This window comes from Rhinoderma darwinii, chromosome 9, assembly GCF_050947455.1.
Source record: "Rhinoderma darwinii isolate aRhiDar2 chromosome 9, aRhiDar2.hap1, whole genome shotgun sequence".
NCBI lineage: Eukaryota > Metazoa > Chordata > Amphibia > Anura > Rhinodermatidae > Rhinoderma > Rhinoderma darwinii.
The window spans coordinates 100,000,055-100,025,012 of NC_134695.1; the positions used below are offsets into that span (position 1 = coordinate 100,000,055).

Here is a 24,958-nt window from a genome sequence, read left to right on the forward strand (position 1 = left end):
TGTGGTTGTTAGGCAGTGTATCCCTAGAAACCAGACTGTCTCAAATAACTTTGCTCTTCTACTCCAAGCTGTATTGTCATGAAGCTGACAGCAGAGAAGTGGAAAAGCAGGTTGATCGTTGCCACACTATGTAAATTACCATCTCAGCCCACGTTCGTAATCAGATTTTTGTAAAAATACAAAAAATCATTTTAGTTGAAAGATGGTTTTAAGAAATAGTTCAGGGAATGGGTTGGTTGAGATGGTGGATTAGGCATACCTTCCAACATTTGAATCTCGAATCTCGCGAAACCCCACCCCTTTCAGCTCAGGAATGCCCCCAAACTCCCTGGAAAAAAACCCAATTTTTCATGCAAATTTTCGTAAGCCCTACCTATTTTGCGGCCTTATTTGCAGAACAAAAACTGGACTGTTGGCAGATATGAATTAAAACATATAATAAGGAATCCAATTTGATTAACTGACGATGACGAAGCAACGGTAATTTAAAGCTACTTTGAGTGTCCATTCCTGAAAGTTTGAACGTGGGCGACGTTTCCTGAAAGTATCTAAACAGTTAAGAATATGAATTTTATTTTTAGTCTGGCTTAAATGGGTTTGCTGAATGTATAAACACACACTGATTATACGGCTCCTGTCACCATCTCATTATGTAAATGATAATTAAAATAGCTGGAACGCAGCACACAGCAGCAGCAAAGCCAGAGGAACAAAATGTCCTAAAATAGAACATTTTGATTTTTGTTTACTAGCCTCCTAATGGTGGTAATCACATTCATTTTCCCATTTGCACACTTTCAAATTGCTATAAACTAAAGAACAACACATCCCATTGACCATTGAGTGAAAATGTTCAAGCATGGAACAGCTTACTCTAGACGGTGGATAGTAACAGAAAATCATCTCCTCCTGTCTGAAAAAGTCTATTGGCAATCAAGGTGTTTATAGCAATGCTTCTGGTAAAGGGAATATTAGCTCTGTAATGCGGCGCCATATGGAGGCACTATGCGGCGGCACATGGCGTGTCTACTGCTCCGCAGTACCGTGCCGCGGGGACTCGGTGTACATCTGTACAGACTATGTTGTGGGCATAAGCCTTTATACACCAGTAAGGAGGTAGGAAAATGTCAGATTGCAGTCTGCAGATAGATAAACATGCTGTAGAAACCATTCGGCAATATCCAAAGCAAAAAAAAAAAAGTATAAAAATTAAAAAAAGAAGAAGATTATGGTTTTCACATTGATCAACATGATTTGTGTAGTACTTACTGAAGAATTAGGAGTATATCTCAGAAACCGAACGACTTTGGCATCTGAAGCTGGGCACGCTAAAGCCATAAATCGATTACGAAAGGTCCCGTAGATTTTAAGATGGAATCCTGGTTTGCCTAATGTGTCTTTTCCACCATTTAGAACATCAATTCCATAGGCTGATAGATCAAAGTAAAGATTGTGCGTTCGGATCTCGGGAGTTGGAACCTTTGCGGGTCAAGGAATAAATAAAACTATTAAAAAAATATACCAATCGGAAAGCTTTCCCAACATGTCTAACAAATCTATTATTTATAATTCGCCCTTCACGCAATCATTTTTATTGTATACTACAGGAATAACCATTGGTGACAATGAATGAAAGGGTTGTGGAGGAAAATTTACCGAAAAATGCTCCTTAGTTTACAAGCTCCCTTGAAATGTTAGCCATTAAAACAGAAGATTCGGTAAAGGAACTGACCAAAGCTCGATCTACATAAATATTTCTGCTGGAGTCTAAAGGCCCTTTTACGCGGGCCAATTAACGGGCAAACGAGCGCTCACAGAAAGCTCATTCCCGATCAATGCCCTACGATCAGCTGATTAACTAGCAAACGCTCGTTCATCGATGGATTGCGTAGTTTATGCAGCATAAAATATTATCCTTGTCGGCAACAGGGAGATGCACGGCCGACATGGGGACGAGTGATCGGAGTAACGAGCGCTCCTCCCATACATAGCTCCTTGTGAAAGGAGAAAACGAGCGCCGATCGTTGAGCTATCTCATTGATCGGCGCTCGTTTACACGACCCCCATCGGGCCATGTAAGAGGACCCGAAGACTCTCGCATATAGTGATAATTGCAATGTGTGGGCTAATTAATCAGATTCACTAGATGTGATCAATATCTGACCCTTCACAATCAACTGTAATTACCAGGGCAGGATCGGATTCGCCCACCAAAGCATTAGGGGATCCTGTGGTGGGCCAAGGCTCTGTCTCACGGATTCTCCACCTTATTATCATGGTGGTGCCCATGAAAACATTTTTCACTCCTGAAGAAACCCTATCCATATTCCTACATCAAAAAAGTAGGAGCGGTTAAAGCTATTCATAATTTTATATTTTGGCCATGATTTGTTGCCTGCATTGCTTGACCCAATGCTGAGCATCTTTTAGGACAGGCAGAAATTAATATGCCATGGCTACCTTAAAAGTGACAGCTCTTGCCACTGCCTTAGCCTTTAGATTGCGGTCGGCCGAATAATCGATCGGTCGACAGCTATTCCTCCCGACTCCTCCATTCATATCCAGGCTTGGCCGAGCGTGCATGTGTTTTCAATAGGGAGTAGGGAGAAAGACTTTTCTGGCTCCGATTTAGTGGATGGGAGTTAAGGAAACTGCGTGGCTCGCTGTGCTTGAAAAAGGTGTGCGTCTGTCGTGAGACAACCCCTTTAATATCACGGTCTTATACGTTATGAAGTATTAAAAGGAATTGCATTAATAGCAAGCAAGGGTGTAGAGCAATGACCCATGGAAATAATGTAGAGGAGGAAATTAATACCAGTACCATCTGTCTTGGGTGGCAAAACCTGACACCATAATGGGGGCCCCATTTTTAACTTTGTTATGAGATCCCCTCTATTCTATATATGCCACGGTTTTTTCCACGTTTTAAATAAGCCAAAGTGTTTTATGCCCTGATGATTTCAGAATTCACTGTACACCGGATGGGCACGGTGAAAGCAAATAATACACTATACGGACAAAAGTATTGGGACACCTAGACATTACACCTACAGGAGCTTTCATGACATCCCATTCTGAATCCATAGGCATTAATATGGAGTTGGTCCCCTCCTTTGCAGCTAAAACAGCTTTCACTCTTCTGGGAAGGCTTTCTACAAGACTTTCGAGTGAGTCTGTGGGAATTTTTGCCACCTATTACAGTACCATGCTGTAATTCAGTGAGCTCATTAGAACGACCCATTCGTCCACAATTGTTTGTAAAGGCAGACTGCATAGTTAAGTGCTGGTTTTATACACCTGCGAAACACTGGAATTTAATGATTAAGAGGTGTATCCTAATACTTTTGTCCATATAGTGTATATTCAATGTTAAAATGTAAAAAAGAAAAAAATGATAGGTGCTAATTTCTTGGAGACTGACATCAACTGATGCCCTTGGATGGCGTGGAGCATCTATCTGATGTGCAGATTATAGGGTTGTATTTATTCCGATTGGTCCTTAATCTCACTTAGATAAAAGGTAAAGGAGAGAGCATTGAATGTATAAAGCCCTATTGTTCAAACAGACAGGAGATCATTAATTTAATAGCCGTTTGCCAAGGTTCACGCAGCACATGACCTCTTTCACATGTCACGAGATGACCATTATCTTTGCATACAGCTACAGTAGCAGAAATATCTACATCTCGCAGTAGTCATGGTATATCTTTTATGAAGCAGCTTTGCATGATGGGACGTGGATGTCTCAGCTCAATCTCTTTAGCACATCTATTTCTGTGAGGCCATAGACAAGACAATCATGTTTAATGGTCAGATAACCATCTATGATGGTCCTGACCTATGGAAACTTGCTCCTATTTTTTATACTAAATATACGATTCTCACGATGAGCCAATAGAAAATAAACTAAAGAAACGCTGCAGTCTCTCAATGTCATTATTCATCAAAGTCTTGGGATGGCTGTTTAGCAATAAGTCCAGCAAGTTCTGCTGCTAAGTTTACTTTTTCTATTTGTAACCCAGCAAAAGGATTGTATGGCATTGAGAAATGGGAGGTTGTGGCCGGCCACTAGAGGGCGCTGTGAGGTTAGTACATCGACAGTGTTTAGTGTGTGGAGTGATATACAAGAGAGGTCTAGTAAGGAAGTGTCGGGGGAGAGGTCTGAGAAGCGCTGGACAGGAAGAGACAGAGACTGGACTGAGAGAGCTGTAGCAAGTAAGGAAGACATTGTGACTCAGATAACTGTAAAAGATAAAGAGCATTCTGGCCAGCAGCAGAGCATAAGTAATGTGAAGTATCAGACACGCATTTACTGGAGTTCCAAGTTAAGGAGATCCGGCTGAAGTTAAGAAGAGAGTGTTTAGAGCAAGAAGCTGAAGACGCCATTTTTGAGCATAAGGTAACATAGAGCATTAAGTGCCGGATCATCAGAGAGTGCATTGTATTACATTGCCGGACCTCAAAGATCACATTACACTAAACCTGGAAGCTAAGAGACTTTATTATCCTAAGGCACAAGATAAAGAGAACATATTTTAATCATTACGGATTATAAGAGACTGTGTTATATTGAAGTGCCGGATAAAAAGCAGAGACTGTATTGTTTACCGAGCACCAGTTATATTTTGCCTAGAGCTCAAGTTTTCACTGTTGTCATATTTTCTGCATGTTCAGTAAAGACAAAACGAATATAATCCCGGTGTCAGTAATTATTGTCCTTAAAGTCATATTACAACTTGGCGTAGTGCGGCAGGATGGATGCAGATACAATGGACGAGACAACATTATCATCCAGTGTGACCCATCCAATGATACCGGTGGGAGCCCTCTTAAATCATTTGCCAAAGTTTAATGGATCTGATCTATTGTTGGAAGATTGGAGTGAACGGCTGGAAGGAGCGGCACGGCTCTGTAATGTCGCTCCACATTTAAAAGTAGAATTGGCGCTAAGTACCTTAGAAGGAGAAGCTAGGAAAACCGTTTTGTTACAGCCAGCACGACATCGACAAACCTTCGAACAAATTCGGCAGCTATTAGATGATGTGTATGGGGATACGTCCTCTGAGGGCATGATAAGGAAGCGATTCTTTGCCCGCCAGCAGAAAGAAGAAGAGACACTGGCGCAGTTTGCAAATGGATTACAGGAAATAATGGCAATGTTGCAACGTAAAGAAGAACAATCAGCCGGGTCCTTTACCAATGTACACGTAGTATTGCGGGATCAGTTTGTAATAGGTCTCAAGAATCCACCGTTAAGGAGAACTCTGAAGGAAAAGTTAAAGAAAGAACCAGATATGACGATTCATCAATTATTGACGGAAGCTATCGCATTGGAAAAAGAGGAATCGGCCAGCACTGATACGGTGGTCAGGCAAGCAGAAATTGTAACCAAGAAGAACCCCGAAATGGAGGCAAGGATGGAGTCATTGGAAGGTGCCATGAGAGAGTTGAAAGCCGCTATTACTAATAAGCCTGACCCTGGAACTCCAGTTCGATACTCACAAGAGAGACGGTCGTTTGCAGATAGGAGGAAGCAAGGTAGGAATGCTCCAGACCCTACCATCTGCTATAATTGTGGCCGAGCAGGACACATTGCTAGAAATTGCATGCGTTCTCACTATCAGAGCAATCGCAGGAATTTAAACTAGAACGACCTGTAGTTGAGGGGCAAACTACAGGAGAGTCCACGGATACATGCCCTGTGTTAGATGCTACAGATATAGTGGGGGAATGTCCCGTCGTTGTAGCAAAATTCAATGGCGTTGAGTTGTCATGTTTAATCGATACTGGATCTCAAGTGACCACTATGGATAAAGTTGTGTTTGAAACTTATTTCCCTTCCTTGTTATGTGAGAAGAGTGACACTTGGATAAGACTCAAGGCAGCTAATAGTTTACCTATCCCTATCCTGGGAGTTATACAAATGGACATTTCAATATGGAATCGTGATTTGAACAAAAAGGGGGTTATCATAGTAGAAAAAGCTATGGACTCTGACATTCCCGTGATTCTAGGAATGAATATATTGCGGGACTTAGATGGAGTAATGTCACAAGAGCTGGGCCCAAAATACTGGAAACAAATACCCACTCAACGACCTTCTCAAATGGCTTTACAGCGCACTTTAAAACATTGTCGCATTAATGGAGAACTGTTAAATTGGCCTGGAAGGGTAGGACAGGTTAAGATACCAGCCTCTCGAAGTATACAAGTACCAGCAGGCCATGAAATGTTGTTACCCTTGCCAGTGGGTACTAATAAAGTGTTAAAGGGCACCACTGTGTTAATTGAATCAGCTCTGCAGAAAGAAGGAGTAGCCGTGGCCCGGTCGATATGCAAGGTACAGGCTGGACAAGTATTATTACGAGTGGTTAATATCACGAAACAAAATGTAACCTTATTTCCCCGGGAACTAGTAGCTGAAGTGTTTCCGGTGAGGGAGGAACAAGTGGAAAGCCGTTCAGATTGGCAAGTGAGTTATCCTTGTGAAAGTGTAGCTGTGGTTACAGTGTGTCGAGCCACCACTCAAGCTAATGACACCATTGGGAGGCGATTACTGGAGCAAATACCTTTAGAAGGAACGGATTTGACTACCAGGCAAATAGATGAAGTGGCGGGAGTGTTAGGAGAGCACTACAAGGCTTTTTCCAAGAATGAAGCAGACTTTGGGTTGACAACAACTTTAGAACATGAAATACATACGGGAAATGCTCACCCGGTACGAGAACGATACCGTACCATTCCGCCCGCTTTTTATCAAGAAGCCAAAGTGTTGCTAAAACGCATGCTAGACAGTCATGTTATCCGACCCAGTAAGAGTCCATGGGCTTCTCCCATAGTATTAGTAAAGAAGAAAGATGGAAGCTTGCGGTTCTGTGTAGATTACCGGCGATTGAATGCCTGCACCGTCAGAGATGCATACCCTTTACCACGAATAGAAGACTCTTTGCTGGCTTTGGGTAAGGCCAAATACTTCTCTACCCTGGATTTGGCCAGTGGGTACTGGCAAGTACCAGTTGCAGAAGAAGATCAAGAAAAGACTGCATTTATCACCCCTATGGGGTTATACGAATTTTTGAGAATGCCGTTCGGTCTAACCAATGCACCAGCTACATTTCAGCGCTTGATGGAAGTTTGTTTGGGAGATTTAAACTTTGAATGTTTGCTCATCTACCTAGATGACATCATTATCTTCTCAGCCACTTTCACAGAACATTTGGAAAGATTGAAAGTGATACTTACGCGTATCGAAGAACATGGTCTAAAACTAAAACCGGGCAAATGTCACTTGTTTAAAGAAAGAATTGAGTACCTGGGACACGTGGTTACTAGAGATGGTGTACAACCAATGGATGCCAAAGTACGAGCCGTGCAACAATGGCCGGTACCAAAGACAGTAACAGAGCTTAGAAGTTTCCTAGGACTGATTGGATATTACAGACGGTTCATACAGAATTTTGCTAAGGTGGCTGCTCCCCTATATGTGTTACTGAACGGAACCAAACCGGGAGTCGATCATAAGAGAAGTATCACTTGGGGAATAGAGGCTGAACAAGCCTTCCAAGAGTTAAAAAGACGACTAACTGGTGCTCCTGTCTTGGCGTATGCAGATTACTCTCTACCATTTGTTTTGTGTACCGATGGAAGTTTAAAAGGATTAGGAGCTGTTCTTTCTCAAGTGCAGAATGGACGGGAACGTGTCATTGCTTATGCCAGTCGGACGCTGAGAGATGGGGAAAAGAATCCGGACAACTATAGCTCATTCCGGTTGGAACTTTTGGCAGTCGTATGGGCGGTTACCGAGCGATTTGCAGATATCTTGCTGGGCGCAGAGTGTGTGTTATGGACTGACAATAATCCATTGGTTCATTTAGACTCGGCTAAATTGGGTGCTATGGAGCAACGTTGGCGAGCGCGACTTAGCAAATTTAAATTTACTGTAAAGTACCGCCCAGGACGAGCTAATGGGAATGCAGATGCCCTGTCCCGTAATCCAGTAGATTTGCCTGAAGGACTGACTGAAGAGGAGTTAGAGGAAACAGAGACTCCTAATTTCCTTGCCAATGAAGTACATGATCAGATGCCAGGTGAGAATATTCAAAGTGCTCCGGTGCATACTGTGGAGCCCATAAGAGAAACCATCGATCAATGGACTGCTGAAGAATGGAAGAAACAGCAGTTGCAAGATATTCAAATTCGGACTGTAAGAAGATGGGTGCTAGAGGGATACCGACCCAATCAACGAGAGCGATTGCGATTGTCTGGAGTGGGACAGAGAATATATCGCCAACGAGATAGATTGGCAGTAAAACAAGGGATATTGTACCGCCGAGTATTCCTACCGACCATGGAAGGACCCGTCTGGCAAGCTGTGTTGCCGGAGCGAGAGTTAGAAAGTACGGTTAAGTGGATGCATGAGAAAAAGGGGCATTATGGTCCTGAAAAGACTTTCCGTTGGTTGCAACAATTCTACTATCATCCTCTGCTGTTTGCAGTGGCACAGAAAGTGTGTCAGAACTGTAGAAATTGCACCCTGGCCAGAGCGGCTGAACAACAAGCTCCGGTGGGCCATATACAGACGCATTATCCATTACAGTTGGTCATGATGGACTATTTGACAGTAGATGAGTCTTTACAAGGGTACAGATATTTATTGGTTGTGATAGACCACTTCACCAAATTCACAGTGGCCGTACCTACCAGAGATCAAACGGCTGAATCTGCGGCACAGGGATTGTGGACTCATTTCATCTTACCCTATGGATGTCCTTCACAGCTTCACTCTGATCAAGGAGCTTGTTTTGAGGGGCGAGTAATAGAAGAATTATGCAGATTGTACCAGATTAAAAAGACCCGCACGACCCCGTATCACCCTCAAGGGAACGGGGCCTGTGAAAGGATGAATCGGACCATATTGCAGTTGTTGCGAACACTGGAAAAACAAAAAAAAGAGAGATGGCCTGACTACATTGCAGAATTAATCTGGATCTATAATAACACTGTACATGCCACTACTGGATATTCTCCTTTTCTGTTAATGTTCGGAAGAAATGGACGATGTCCCCTAAATTTAATGATGCCTATCCCGGAAGAACAAGAAGAGTGGATTCCGCAGACCTGGATGTGGGGTCATCGACGCAAGGTACAAGAAATGTATAATTTAGTGGCGCGGAGACTGGGGCCTCATGATCTTACAGTAAATCAGAAATTGAAGGAACTACCTTTGCAAGTGGGTGATAGAGTAATCGTGCGAAATCAGGGTGCAAGAAGAGCAGGAAAGCTGCAATGGAAGTGGGAAACCTTGGCGTATGAGGTGGTGCGTCAGCCCAATCCATATATTCCTGTATTTGTGATCAAGCCGGAGGGTAGTAGTGGCCCTTTGAAAACCGTACACAGAAATATGCTGAGACCCTGCACATTTATAAGTCGTGAACCAGAAGCAAACACTAGAGATCCTCCTGTTGCAACACCCGTTCCCATAGATGAAGGTTGGTGGAGTCCGCCGGTTCAAGTACCAGAGAGACAAGAAAGTACCAGTGAAGTACAAGAAGAGAATGTTACTCCTGTGGAAGAAGAGTTGTCACAGGTACGTCATTCTCAGCGATCCAATTTTGGAAGACTTCCTTCTAGGTTTGAAGGATTTGTGACGCCACAGCAAGTTGCCGGGACGGCAACTGATAAACCTGGGGGAAAAGATGTAACCCAGCAAAAGGATTGTATGGCATTGAGAAATGGGAGGTTGTGGCCGGCCACTAGAGGGCGCTGTGAGGTTAGTACATCGACAGTGTTTAGTGTGTGGAGTGATATACAAGAGAGGTCTAGTAAGGAAGTGTCGGGGGAGAGGTCTGAGAAGCGCTGGACAGGAAGAGACAGAGACTGGACTGAGAGAGCTGTAGCAAGTAAGGAAGACATTGTGACTCAGATAACTGTAAAAGATAAAGAGCATTCTGGCCAGCAGCAGAGCATAAGTAATGTGAAGTATCAGACACGCATTTACTGGAGTTCCAAGTTAAGGAGATCCGGCTGAAGTTAAGAAGAGAGTGTTTAGAGCAAGAAGCTGAAGACGCCATTTTTGAGCATAAGGTAACATAGAGCATTAAGTGCCGGATCATCAGAGAGTGCATTGTATTACATTGCCGGACCTCAAAGATCACATTACACTAAACCTGGAAGCTAAGAGACTTTATTATCCTAAGGCACAAGATAAAGAGAACATATTTTAATCATTACGGATTATAAGAGACTGTGTTATATTGAAGTGCCGGATAAAAAGCAGAGACTGTATTGTTTACCGAGCACCAGTTATATTTTGCCTAGAGCTCAAGTTTTCACTGTTGTCATATTTTCTGCATGTTCAGTAAAGACAAAACGAATATAATCCCGGTGTCAGTAATTATTGTCCTTAAAGTCATATTACATATTGGACATTGTATTGTAGTGTGGATGATGGAAGGTGGTGGGGGTGGTAAGAGAATCAATGCCGCCCTGCGAGAGGTTTTCTTTAAATCGTCTCTCTAAGGTTCCTGCATATGCAAAGCTGTGTGCACGGAGGCTGTATGGTCGCACGTGCAGTTTTACGTGGTCACTAAGGAATGGTAGACGCTCGACGTGCCACTGCATGGTGCCTCCCAGACCATAATCTCCAATGCTCCTAGTCAATAGCTCCGTAACTTTTTACTTACAGATTCGGATGAAATCTATGAGAAAAGGCCTTTATGTGACCCTATAAAATATATCAGAGTCACATTAAGGTACAGTATCGACCAATAGCGAGCTACTGACGCTGTATTACGGATCAGTTCCATGTGGATCTGCACTACAGCAATGTTCACATCTGTGTTGGGGCTCCATTCATGGGTTCCGTCTGAGCTTTCAGTCAGGGGAAGCCATGAACGGAAATCAAACTGAAACAAACGGAAATCGTAGGTAATGCGTAATTGATTCTGTCGAAACGACGGAACGCTTACACAACGGGGACAAACAGAAACCATTTGCAATGGATCCGTCACAATTTAAATCAATGGTGATGCAAACGGAAACTTACGGTTTCCGTTCATGGGTTCCCCTGACGGAAAGCTCAGATGGAACCCATGAACGGAGCCCTGATGCAGAAGTGAACGAAGCCTAAAACACATTTGCTTAAAGAAACGGTGTGAGCACAATTTATATACTAGATCTGTGGGCCTCAACCGGGCCAGGGACGTCAGTTATCTGGGCCCCATAGACCAGCAGTCATAGGTGCATTGGAAGAAGGCAGTGTCTCCTCCTATGCATGTCCAGTAAAAAAAGAGGACCCGGGAGCAGTAAATATACATTTATTTATTTTTTGTTTTCTTCTGTCTGGTCTGGGGTCTGAATTAATTTTAGGGAGTCTGGTGTGGGATCTAAATTAGTTTTAAGGGTCTGGTATAAATGTTTAGGGGTCTGATCTAAGATTTGATTTAGTTTGGGGGTCTGGTTTAGGGTCTGAATTACTTACTACGGGAGGAATAGCTTAATTACTGGTTTTCCCACTAACAAATAATAATTCCTAATGTAAATAGTTCTATAAAGTTTGTGAAACGTTAATAAGAAACACCTTTGGGCTACATTCAGACGAGCAAACTCACGCATGTCTGAATAGCCCCATTGAAATGAATGGGTCCGTGTACTGTACGTTATTTCAATGCACAGAATATGGACGAGGAACACGCTCGTCTGAATGAGCCCTTCCTGTTAATGTTCAGCTCGGACCTTCACCTGACCGCAGACCCAGGTAAGTGGACCATTACCAAAAGTAGTTGAGTACCCCATTACTACGTATATCACGCTTGGTGTCGGGCCTGGGGAGGCAGTGTATGACACTGGGATCCAAAGAACAATATAGACAAAATCCTTGTGTCATGCACCGCCCCCTCAGGCCCGGCACTAGGCCTAATACAGCGTATAAGTGTTCCTTTAAAGATACGGAGTCTTTAAAATACATTGTAGACACAATCACTGTCTATATGGTACAAACAGCTGTGACACCCCAGATATAAAATGAACGCAGCATACTTACTGAATACTGCACTTTAATCTAGCGTATTTAATTTTGCTTCATTGATATTAATAGCGGTTATGATGGGTTTATACTTTTAGGTGCAATTTATGATTTGTTATGAGAGCTCTGGCTCGCTGCTTCACGCCTTGAATTTTTTAAATAAATCATTCGAGAATGTATGGACAAAAAAGGAGACTATACGGGAATATTATTCAAACAAGGATTCAGCAATGGTCACTGGATCTCCTCATAAGTGACTTTTACAGCCTAGTAGTCATTCCAGAACTAGAATATGCGGTGCGTCTATCCACTCCTGCTCGCTTATGCTTGATCATAAAGGGACGATATGAGAAATATTGTACTGAAAGAAAAATAGATTATTGGTGGTATTATTCAGGCTCTATGTGGTGGGGATATGTGGTCATGGTGTGGAGGTTTTATTCAGCAACAGTGTGGTGGTATTATTCAGTAACAGTATGGAGGTATTATTCAGTAACAGTATGGAGGTATTATTCAGTAACAGTATGGAGGTATTATTCAGTAACAGTATGGTGGTATTATTCAGTAACAGTATGGGGGTATTATTCAGTAACAGTATGGAGGTATTATTCAGTAACAGTATGGGGGTATTATTCAGTAACAGTATGGAGGTATTATTCAGTAACAGTATGGGGGTATTATTCAGTAACAGTATGGAGGTATTATTCAGTAACAGTATGGAGGTATTATTCAGTAACAGTATGGGGGTATTATTCAGTCACTATATGGTGGTAATATAAGGTCATGTTGTGGAGGTATTATTCAGTAACAGTATGGTGGTATTATTCAGTCACTATGTGGTGGTAATAGGAGGTCATGGTGTGGCGGTATTATTCAGTAACAGTATGGTGGTATTATTCAGTCACTATGTGGTGGTAATAGGAGGTCATGGTGTGGCGGTATTATTCAGTAACAGCATGGTGGTATTATTCAGTCACTATGTGGTTGTAATAGGAGGTCATGGTGTGGTGGTATTATTCAGTCACTATGAGGTCATGGTATGGTGGTATTATTCAGTTACTATATGGTAGTAATATGAGGTCATGGTGTGGAGGTATTATATGGCCCTTATATAGTGGTATTATTGGTAATGTTGGTAAAGGTATAATGGGTTTTGTTCAGTAACCGTATGATGTAATATGTATGGTAATAATATATGCTCCTTGTATAGTGATATTATTTGGTTACTGTATGACTTATTTCAAGGTATATTTTTATGCATGGATTAGTGCTTTTGAAAGTGCCACAATGCTGATTTTTTTATTATAAAGTATATACAGGAACTGTGTACTGCTAAGGTGTTATATCTAAGCCTGTTATAAATGTTAGTTTTTTTTTGTTGTTTTTTTTTTGGGGGGGGGGGGGGGACACATCTTTCATGAGAACAAAAGAATTGGGCATGTTATAATCCAACTTGACCGACCTTTCTTCTGACATAAACTTTAGATGGTTCAACGGTGACGCCAAAAATCGGTGGGTTCGGCCATCATTCATCTGTTTGACCACCTTTAAATCAGCAAATTCGGCAGTACAGAGGACAGTATTACATAGGTAAAATATTTGCCAATATTTACAAAACATGCAATTCTGCTGCTGCATGCAACACCCCCCCCCCCCCAAAGTGGCCCAATGGGATTTTTATTCAAGGGTCCACATAAACCTTGAGCGGCACTGGTCTAGTCATATGGTCACTGCCTTCAATTCTACTAGTTGCCACAATATAATTTGGATCCACATAGAGTATCTAGCAACAGACTAAATTTTAACAATACACAATATATTCTGACACTATAATATTATATACTAACAAAACTTGCATACAATATTATACAAATATAATATAGTACAAGACTGGACAAATCCCAGGAGCCAGGAAGTCAATGTACCTAACAATTTACCATTGGTGTCTGAATTTTTGTTTTGTTTTTTTGTGTTGAGGGCTATGAAAATGATCACATGGGCCGCCAAAAATTAAAAGGGTCTCCTTCAGTGGTCTAGTTGGCTCTTAGAGTTTACCGTATGTTGTCCATTCTGGATGTAATACAAGATGAGTAATACAATGCATTACCTGCCTCTGATCTGGTCTTTCAAAAGCTGCATTGGCTCCATATGCATTACACGATTCCACAATATATTCGGAGTTGACACCCAAAATTGAACTTGACTCTCCACAAGATCCATCCGCAACTATGATGACCTTGGGCCACTCCCCTTGCGACATCTTTCTTATGTAGTCTTCTGTAAACTAAAAACATGCAAGTATAGTTAGGAAGTATGGTTAATAATTTAGTCATGTTATTTGCCCCTAAAACGGTCCCCAAATGGTCCAGCTACCCAATTTGGAGATTACTTTAGAGCCTTTCAAACATTGTGTATACTTGGAGGGTGGCGCTTCAGAATCTTTTACTCTGGTGGGACCAAGGATACCCAATCTGACCCAGGGCCTACATAAGAACACTAGTATCGCCTTTTCATGAATGGCACATGAAAAGGTGAAGTTCCGAGGTACAGATTTTTCATTGGGACCCTGGAGCTTACAGTTGTGCTTTTGGAAAACAGTCTGGATCCTATAAAGCTTGTAATTTTCCCCAAAAACATTGGCATGGACAGCTTGACAACTCATATTGACAATTGTGGTTCCTATACATTTTTAACTAAAATTGCAGCCCTGTAGACCGCGGTTTTATTTTTCCCCTTTGATGTTATTCACCATAGTAGCTAAAATAACTTTAGGAATTGACAGGAGTATGGCAAAAGTATTGACCGAAGTGGAAAAGATCTCACATATATACATATATTTTTCAGTGCAGGTTGGAATATATCAATTAGAAAATCAGAAATCAAAGGTAACAAACTTTTAGATCAAACTTACCAATATACTTTACTTCAAAATTCCACCTCACCACTGGTAACTGCGTTTGGTCCAGTGGTCACATGACTAAGGGTATTGCCGAGTCATTCCATCTATGAATTCTACCTACCACCCCCTCCTCCCCTTCCCCGTAACCACCAACCTTTATAAAATAAAGGTCGCTGAATGACAATGTAAAAATGATGGCCACTAATATATATATATATATATATATATATATATATATATATATATATATATAGTTAGTAAAGGGAAGTGTTTATATATATATATATATATATATATATATATATATATATATATATATATATATATATAGTAAATCCTTTCAAAATACGAGACAGCACACCTGGATAGTGAAAAAAGTGGATTTATTCACCACATGCGACGTTTCAGCCCTACTCCATGGGGCCTTTCTCAAGTATATATATATATATATATATATATATATATATATATATATATATATATACACACACACACACACACACACAGTGAAGGAAATAAGTATTTGATCCCTTGCTGATTTTGTAAGTTTGCCCACTGTCAAAGACATGAACAGTCTAGAATTTTTAGGCTAGGTTAATTTTACCAGTGAGAGATAGATTATATATAAAAAAAAAAAAAGAAAATCAGACGGCTCCCTTTCCAACAATTGGCCTGAAAGTGCCCTGAAAGACCTCCCTACTGCCGACTGTCATGACAGGAAGAGAGAGAGAAACCCTCACTCGGACACCAAAATTCTAGACCTCAGGGCGGGCGGGCTGTTGCTGGTCCGGACGGAACGAGACGCTTCTTCTTTCTCCTGCATATGAAAAGGTAACAAAACACAAAGAGAAGGGGGCCAGTTTCTTATCTCTTTTTCTTACCCCTTCTAGCTTGCTCCCTCTCCTACTACCCCTCCCTGATATGACCTTGCCCTGACCAAAAATTGACCGGACTGGAGCCTCTATTCCCTGCTAACCCAGTCATGCCGGGCCTGCACTAATGCTGCGCTCATTTCGTGCCCTCTCTTGAATACATCCACCAATAGCTCTAGCATTGTATATTTATAGCACTAGAGCTATCGGGAAGTTTAGTCCCTTGACCAGGTTATGTGATCACTGGTTGTGATGTTCCGGGGGGAAATGATACCGGTGTAGGAGAGCAGCGATGGCATTCTTAAATTAAGTATATGGACATTTCTTTTATTTATTCCATGCAACTTCCTGCCCAGGAAATATGTGTAATCAGACTATGCCACAATGTGGTGAATTATTTTCAATAGTCAGCATAAGAATAACCAGTCTCCCAAAGTCAGACTCTACTCAATGGTATTATGGAATGGTTGGCACCCTATTAAAAAAATCACTCACTGTACAATCATGATAGTGATAGGATCGCAAAACGATCCGTGCAAAATCGTAGAGCGCAAACCAGCCTAAATTTTCTACTGTTGTGACGACTCTGGTTCTAGTGTTGCTATCCAGGAACAGACTAAATTCATGGATTACTTAATCTGTTTGCACTACTGTTTAGAGAAAGATCTGTCAATACCACCTTCACTGTATTGACCTGAAATTTTCTAGGTTCTCTCTTCTGTAATATAGAAATCGATCACGCTGATCTTTATAAGAGAATGGAGAGCCAACGTGATCTCTTCTGAATGCTGATCATACTGCTAGGAAGTATTCGGGCACTGCCTGAGCCATTGTAAAGATTGAAATATGATGGACAAAGTTGTATGTATCATAGAGCCAGCCCTGCAACTGCTATGGGGCCCTTGGAGAGAGGAGACCAAGCTCAGGTTGGATGGTGGTGAGATTCTTTCTACCGTCCCTAGAACATTAAACAAGCAAAAATGTGGGGAGACTAATACAAGGATCATGGAAATCAGATGGAGCAAACAAACAAACAAACACCAAGTCCTCCAAGACCAAGGTAGTTAGGTTTGTGGTGATGTTAAACCATTTAGAAAGGACCTGTCATAAATTGAACTGGTTTACATACTTAAAAAGCTCTCTTTCTCCCCGATTCCAGCGTTATTTTTTTCTGGAACCCATCTGACGGCCCACTGTTGTGTTAGCTCCCTCTTAGCTAATTTGTTCTAGTTAAGGCATGAAGTACCCTCAGGCGGATTGGTCAACAACAGGGGCAGAAAGCTTAGCTTCACCCTACCTTAACTACAGAGAATTGGCATATAGGGAGCCAACACAATAGTGGGCCAGATCTCTGGAACGGGGGGGGGGGGGGGGGGGGGGGTGGCTCAATAGAAAAAAAGGAAGCACTAAAATCAGGGAGACCGTGCTCAACTTATATGACCTAGTGGCAGGTTCTCTTTAGTGCATCTTTTGGGGATTTTTAGCTTTCTTATTATTCTTTTCTCCTTTTGGTTTCAGTGAATTGGTATTGCACTTGCATAATCATATAACATAGGAATCTTGTCTACTATCCGAAAATAAAAAAAGGACATTTCAAGTCGTAACTCAACACTTTTGAAAATGCGCTAGCTATGGACGAGTCCGTGCACTTATTAACCAAGAAATTGGGGATGTCTTTGGGTTTGTTGGAAGAACGTAGTGACAAACTTATTCAGTACTTCCCGGGCCCTGGGAGAGTAAAGCGCCATTTTGGAACATAAAAAGGACAGCAGTACTGTAAATGTAAGGGGCTGTCCAGTTTCAGAAAATGTATATTTTTTTTATGTATAAAAGTTCTAAAATTTTCCAATATTCTTTCTGTATTAATTCCTCACAGTTTTCAAGATTTCTGCTTGTTGTTATTTACTAGGAACATTCATTATTTACTTCCAGTGGATACAATTCTGTCCATGGTCATGTGATGGACACAACGGTGCTGGAATCGTTAGAAGACACAGCTCCGATACACATTTTGTAAAGCCTTATTCACACGACAGGGTTCCGACCGAGTGTCAGCCGATAAAATCGGCCGTTTTTCCCGGCCGGTTTGCATTAGTTTTGCATTCGTTCCGGGCCGGGCATATCTGGACAGTGACATCAGGGGCAACTCCTGAAGGGGAATCCCCATGTGGCTGGTGATTCCACTTCAGGAAAAGCCCCTGTTGTCTGTGTCCATTTATGGACACTGAAAGTTACTGGCTTCGCCTGGTGTGGAATCCCCGGTCACAGAGTGTTCGGGGATTCCGCTTCAGGAGTTTCCCCTGATGTCACTGTCCATATATGGACTGAGACATCAAGCGCTCTGTCCAGGAGCGGAATCCCCGAACACACGGGGATTCCGCTCCTTCAGGGAGCTAAAGTGGGGCTAGCACATAGCAGAGCAGGGAGATACCTCCCAGCTCTGCTATAGTGGCGTCGCTACAGCAGTAGCAGCCGCTAGCGGCGCCATCGGCCATGGGAGGTGTCGCCGGACCAGGGCGCTTTTAAAACAAGCAGGGGAAGGGAGCCAGCGCAGCGCTCCGTTCCACCTGCTGTACACCCGGGCCCTGCCACAGTGTAGAAACTTACCTCCAGCGTACAGCCATTCGTCCGAATGGCATAAACTCCTCCTCCTCACATGCACTCTGCGCTGTGAGGAGAGAGCGAGCGACGGTAGACACGGCTGTCACTCGTGACACATTCCGGTGATGGCCGTGTATTACCCGGCCCCATAGACTTCTATGGGAGCCGGGCGACCGGGTGAACGGCCAAAAATAGGGCATGTCCCATTTTTGACGGCCGGTTTTCCCGGCCCGTCAAAAAATTTGGTCGTGTGAATAGCCCCATTAGGGGTCTATTGTTCCTACTGCAGTCGGGTGACAGCCCTTATTCACACGATGTTCATAAAACGGCTAACTATCCCAGCACCTGTGTGTCAATCACATGACCATGGACAGAATTTTACCCACTGGAAGTAGACAATGAATATTCCTACTGAATGACAACAAACAGATATTTTGAAAACCGCAAGGAATACAGAAAATGCAAAAATGTATAACTTTTTAATATAGAAGAGAGAACATTAATTTTCTGAAACTGGACAACCCCTTTTAATTTCACTAATTTAACTATATACCATTCAGATGTTCAATGGACACACGAAGATATTTTTATGCTGCATTTATGGTTTTATCACTCCCAACACTTCACTGCCTTCATATCAATGCTGGAGATTATCCTACCCTTCAATTTGATCATCATATCAGCAGTTCCGTATGAGGATCTATTAGGCTAAGAATATTTTCTTAAGAACCTGCTCTGTAAGAAAACAGCAGTAACTCCGTCTAGAGCACACAGAAAAACAAGCGTTTATAAAGATGTTGGGCTGCTGCCTAGAAAATATTATATACACACCGGATTATAGAATAAAATACAGAAAACATAAAAGAATAAATAAAGCACTTTGTATGATACTTTTTAAAAAATTATTATTTACTTTATACAATTTTTTAAATAAATATAAATAAAGATCTAATATCTCAGGTTTTCAATTAATACATTTTGGCTGTTGACACCTCCAGTGCTCTAGGCTCCTGTACAGACTGGCAGGGTCACCAGCTTTTCAGAAGAAGATCAGACGGCATGTATGAATCTTGTGACAGAATCTGAGGCCTTGGAAAAAAGTCCAAAAAAGTAGTTTCGGGAGAAGTGAGCAGTGGTAGCAGCAACATGGGTATATCCAAGTGTGACAGCAGATTATTATCATGCTTAGGTGCCATGCACACGGCCGAAGCCATAATCCCGGCCCGTGTTTACGGCTACAGCTGGCCGCGGACAGTTGTTCACATTTTCGGGCCATACTCCAATTATAAAGTAAGGGAGCACGGTCTGTAAAATATTTTAAAAAAATACATAAAAAAAATAAATAAAAAAAATCGGACATCTACTATTTTTTACTGAAGCTTTCTATGGCCCGGAAACCTTCCTGTAAATACACGGGAAGGTGTCCGTCGGCCATAGAAATTAATTTGTTCGTAATTACGGTTGAAATCTACGGTTGTGTGCATGGGGCCCTGGAGAGTCAGAAGGCTCTGTACGGCGAGGACTGCTGCAGTTTTTCCAAGGGAATTCAAATGGAATGTAAAAAGGCAGCACCGAGAAGGTTTAGGACCTATTGTTGCATCCTTTGGCTGGTCACACACAAATCTATCACCCTCAACTTCCCTTACAACTTCAGCCAAGGGAGAGCGAAATATGAGGCTAAAAGACACCTCTGTCATTGGCTAGATCAGTGAAAATGGCATTTGAGAGGTTGGAATCTTTCTCCAATCGAGGGACCATGAGCCTGTTCTCAGATATTAGATTGTCACTAGATTCCAACAGTTGGAACCACTGAGACAAATCTTAAGTCCATGAACAGCTTTAGTGTGTACTGAGGCCTGCAAAAAAATTAGTAAGCTGTGGGGGACAATTACACCTTGTTATGGTCACTCCAAGCATTGTATATATACACATATTACAAGCAGGAGCTAGTTCTCGATTAGAGATGGATATAGCTTAAACTCGGCCGGGTAAGTGGGCCACATATAGAAAAAAATATGACGTTGACGGGCCGCATTACTTTAAAATTTGATACAATACTAAATTGTTAATCAATTAGTTATTTGATCTACTATAACACTATATTACTATAATAATAATAATAATAATAATAATACATTACTATAATAATACCGCTAGGTTTAAAATTTGATATATTTCTCCACGTGCTTATTTCTACAATCCAGTTTTCCAGTTTAAGTGTTGCTAAATGCAGTCCAGCGGCTCAGTTAGCAGTGTTTGGCAGACACACATGCCAAGATTGGGCAGCCACTTTTTAGATAGTGCCACAGTGCCCTCCGCGGATGCTGCCACAGCCGCCCTCCGTGGATCATGCTACACACCCCCTCCACGGATCATGCTACACACCCCCTCCGCGGATCATGCTACACACCCCCTCCGCGGATCATGCTACACACCCCCTCCGCGGATCATGCTACACACCCCCTCCGCGGATCATGCTACACACCCCCTCCGCGGATCATGCGACACACCCCCTCCACAGATCATGCTACACACCCCCTCCGCAGATCATGCGACACACCCCCTCCACAGATCATGCTACACACCCCCTCCGCAGATCATGCTACACACCCGCCCCAAGTAGAGAGCTTAATTGGGGCTCCCTCTAGGAGTGGAATCCCCAGCCAGAGCGTTGCCGACGCTTTGGCTGGGGATTCCTCTACTGTTGTAGCCCCTGACGTCACTGTCCATACACAGTGATGTCAGGGGATCCTCCTGGACCAGAATGTGATATCAGGGGTAACCCCAGAGCTGGAGTCCCGGAGCAGAGCACTAGTATATGTTCTGCGCCGGAACTCTGGGGGAAGCCATTAACATCTGTGTCCATATATGGACAGTGATGTCAGGGGCTTGCCCAAAGCTGGAGTCCCAGAGCAGAGCCGCTTCTAACACTCTGCCTGGGATTCCAGCTCTGCTTCCTCACATCACGGTCTATATGGACATGGATGTCAGGCGCAACCCCAGAGCTGGAGTATCGGGCTGAGCGCTAGTAGGCTCTTCCTGGGAATCCAGCTGTGCTCCTGGCATCACTGGGACTCCTGCTCTTCGGAAGCCCCTGACATCACTGTCGATGTATGGACAGCGATGCCAGAGGCTTCCCCAGAGTCCCAGAGCAGAGCCTATAACCGCGCTCTGCCCGGGACTCCAGCTCTGGGGAAGACCCTTACAACACTGTCCATATATGGACAGCGATGTCAGGGAATTCCACAGAGTCCCGGAGCAGAGCCTATACTAGTGCTCTGCCCGGGACTCAGGCTCTGGGAAAGCCCCAGACATCACGTGTCCATACATGGACATCGATGTCAGGGAATTCCGCAGAGTCCCGGAGCAGAGCCGATACTAGCGCTATGCCCGGGACTTCGCTCTGGGGAAGACCCTGCCACACTGTCCATACATGGACAGCGATGTCAGGGAATTCCACAGAGTCCCGAAGCAGAGCCTATACTAGCGCTCTGCCCGGGACTCCGGCTCTGGGGAAGCCCCAGACATCGTGTGTCCATATGTGGACAGCGATGTCAGGGAATTCCAGAGTTCCGGAGCAGAGTCTGTACTAGCGGCTCTGTGTCCCGCAGATGACAGCCCCAGGGGCCGCATGCGGCCCGCGGGCCGCGTGCTTGAGACCTCTGCCATAGAACATGGTCTAATAGATTGCCTGTCAGTTTTACACTGACAGGCAAGAATGCTTTGGTATACTAAGTATACCAAAGCATTATATAAAACGATCAGAAGATCGCAAAGTGAAATCCTATAGTGGGAGAAAAAAAAAAAGTTAAATAAAAGTTTATGAAATAAATAAAATAAAAAGAAATAAAAAAAAAGATTACAGTAAAAATAAAACAAAACAAAACCACATACACAAATATGGTATCGCCACGTTCGTAACGACTCGAACAAGAAAGTTAACTATTAATTAAACCGCCGGGTGAACAGCATCCAAATCCAAATTATTTTCTCCCATTCCCCCCATAAAAAAAAAAAAAAAGTTAAAAATCAATAAGTCACATGTATCCCAAAATACTACCAATGAAAACTACACGTTGCTCTGCAAAGAACAAGTGCACATATGGCTACGTCGACGTAAAAAAAAAAAAAGTTACGGCTCTTGAAATGCGGCGATGCAAAAACAAGTAAATTTTTTAAAAAGTTTTTTCATGGCAAACATAGGAAAACATATCAAACCTTTATATATTTGTTATCCCCGTAATCGTCCTTACCCATAGAATAAAGATAACATGTTATTTACACTGCATAGTGAACAGAGTAAATTTATAACACGATAAACAATGCTGGTATAGCTGTTTATTTTCAATTTTCTCCTAAAACTAATGTAATAAAAAGGTAATGAATGTATTACATGCAGGGCCGCCATCAGGGGGGTATTAGGGGTAGTGGTGTGAGGGGCCCGTTTTTTTCACCAAATGAATGTCGTGAGCTGCGGGCCCCCCCTCTCATGGGGGCCGTCAAACACCGCCGACCGATGACGCGCACCCGCAAACTCGCGACCGTCCGAGCACGCACCCGGCAAAAGCGCGCAACCGCGACAGCACGGGCGCTCGCAGAAGCAACAGCACGCACGCTCGCAGCCTCGACAGCACGCGCGCACCCGCGATCGGCCGCGCGCGCACTTGCGATGGTTCGCGCGCGCACCCGCGAACGCAGCGCGCGCGCGCACCCGCGAACGAAGCGCGCGCACCCGCGGACACACATGGACCCAACTTACCTGGAGCCTGGCTGGAGGTGAAGGACTGGACGTCTGGACCGAAGACCTCGCCTGGAAGACCTCGCCTGAAGGACCTCGCCTGAAGAGGACTGGAGTGGGAGCAGCAGCTCTTCTGACACGGTGAGTAAAGTGTGTCAAAGTGCTGTTTATGTATGGCCCTGTTCACACAAAGTATTTTGCAGGCAGAAAAAAAATCTGCCTCAAAATTCCTTAAAGAATTTTGAGGCAGATTTTGACCTGCCCACACTATCTTGCCGCGTTTTTTTGCTGCGTTTTTTGCCCGCTGTGATTGAGGACAGCAGGCAAAAAACGCCGCGAAAAATGCATTTTCTGCCTCCCATTGATTTTGATGGGCGGTCAGAGGAGGAACCGCGGCAAGAAAGGACGTGCTGCTTTTTCTTTTTTCCGCGACTGGCTCCCATTGATTTCAGATTAAATCATGGGAGGCGGTTTTGGAAGTTTTTTGGTGCTGATTCTGACGCAGTGTCCGAGTCAATATCAAGGGCCAAAAACTCTGTGAACTGGGCCTTATTGTTAGGGCTTATTCAGACGAACGTGTAATACATCCGTGCAACGTGCGTGATTTTCACGCGCCTCGCACGGACCTATGTTAGTCTATGGGGCCGTGCAGACTGTCAGTGATTTTCACGCAGCGTGTGTCCGTGTGTCCGCTGCGTAAAACTCACGACATGTCCTATATTTGTGCATTGTTCGCGCATCACGCAGCCATTGAAGTCAATGGGTGCGTGAAAATCACACCCAGCACTTCCGCAGCCGTATAAACTATGAATGAAAACAGAAATGCACCACGTGCTACAAACAGAGTGTCATAATGATGGCGGCTGCGCGAAAATCACGCAACCGCGCATCATACGCTGCTGACACACGGAGCTGTTATGGACCTTTTGCATGCGCAAAATGCCACGTTTTTTGCGCGTGCAAAAAGCACACGCTTGTGTAAATCCGGCCTTAGGGTAAGAACACACTAGGTATGAACACTGCGGATTTTATGCAACACATTTTATTGTGGAAAATCCGCAGCGTATCACAGTCGCAGCAGAGTGGATGAGATTTGAACAAATCTCATCCGCACGCTGCAAAAAAAAATGGACCTGCAGTGTGGCTTTTGGTTTTTTAAGCCGCAGCATGTCAATGTATTCTGTGGGATCGCTGCTCCTCTGTTGCGGAAATGCTGCGGTTCTGCCGCAAAAATCACACATGAGAAAAAAAAAAGAAGGTACTTTTTTAAATTGATAAAGTTTAGACTTACCCCGGCCGTAGTCCTGGTGACGCGATCCTCTATTCTTAGCGCAGCTCGGCCTCCTGTCATGACGTTTCATCCCATGTGACTGCTGCAGCGGTCACATGGTCTACAGCGTCATCCCAGGAGGCGGGGCTACGTTCAGAAGAGAGAGACGTGTCACCTAAACTACGGCCGGGGCAAGTCTAAACTTTATTTTCCCTGCAGGATTCCCGCAGCGGACACGCCTCACGAAACCTGCGCCACTATTTGGTGCGGTTTTGCTGGCAGAATTCCCTGCGGCTACCGGGGCGGATAAGCTGTGTAGTTTTACTCAGCATATCCGCCTAGTGTGTCCCTTATGATGTCGCTCCTGGAGCTGCTGCCGGTCTCTAAATAGGCAGTTGGTCCAGTAGAATTTGGAATTATTTTTTTTTGTGAACCAGCTTAAAAAAATACAAAACTTTTGTGTTAGGGCCTGTTCACATCACTGTTCGCTTCCGTTCCGGGGTTCCGTCTGAGGTTTCCGTCGGGTGAACCCCGCAACGGAAAGTGACAGCACAGC

At 43.4% G+C, this 24,958-nt stretch overlaps 1 protein-coding gene across 3 annotated transcripts in view; it reads right to left on the minus strand.

Moving 5' to 3' along the window:
- LOC142661264 (uncharacterized) overlaps positions 1–24,958 on the minus strand; it is an 84,901-nt gene that overhangs the window by 16,332 nt on the left and 43,611 nt on the right. For all 3 annotated transcript variants that reach the window (XM_075838650.1, XM_075838651.1, XM_075838652.1), the window contains 2 exons: positions 14,130–14,306; positions 1,270–1,479 (listed from right to left, as the gene is read on the minus strand). In XM_075838650.1, the coding sequence (XP_075694765.1) occupies positions 1,270–1,479; positions 14,130–14,306 (387 nt within the window). The remainder of the gene's footprint in view (positions 1–1,269; positions 1,480–14,129; positions 14,307–24,958) is intronic.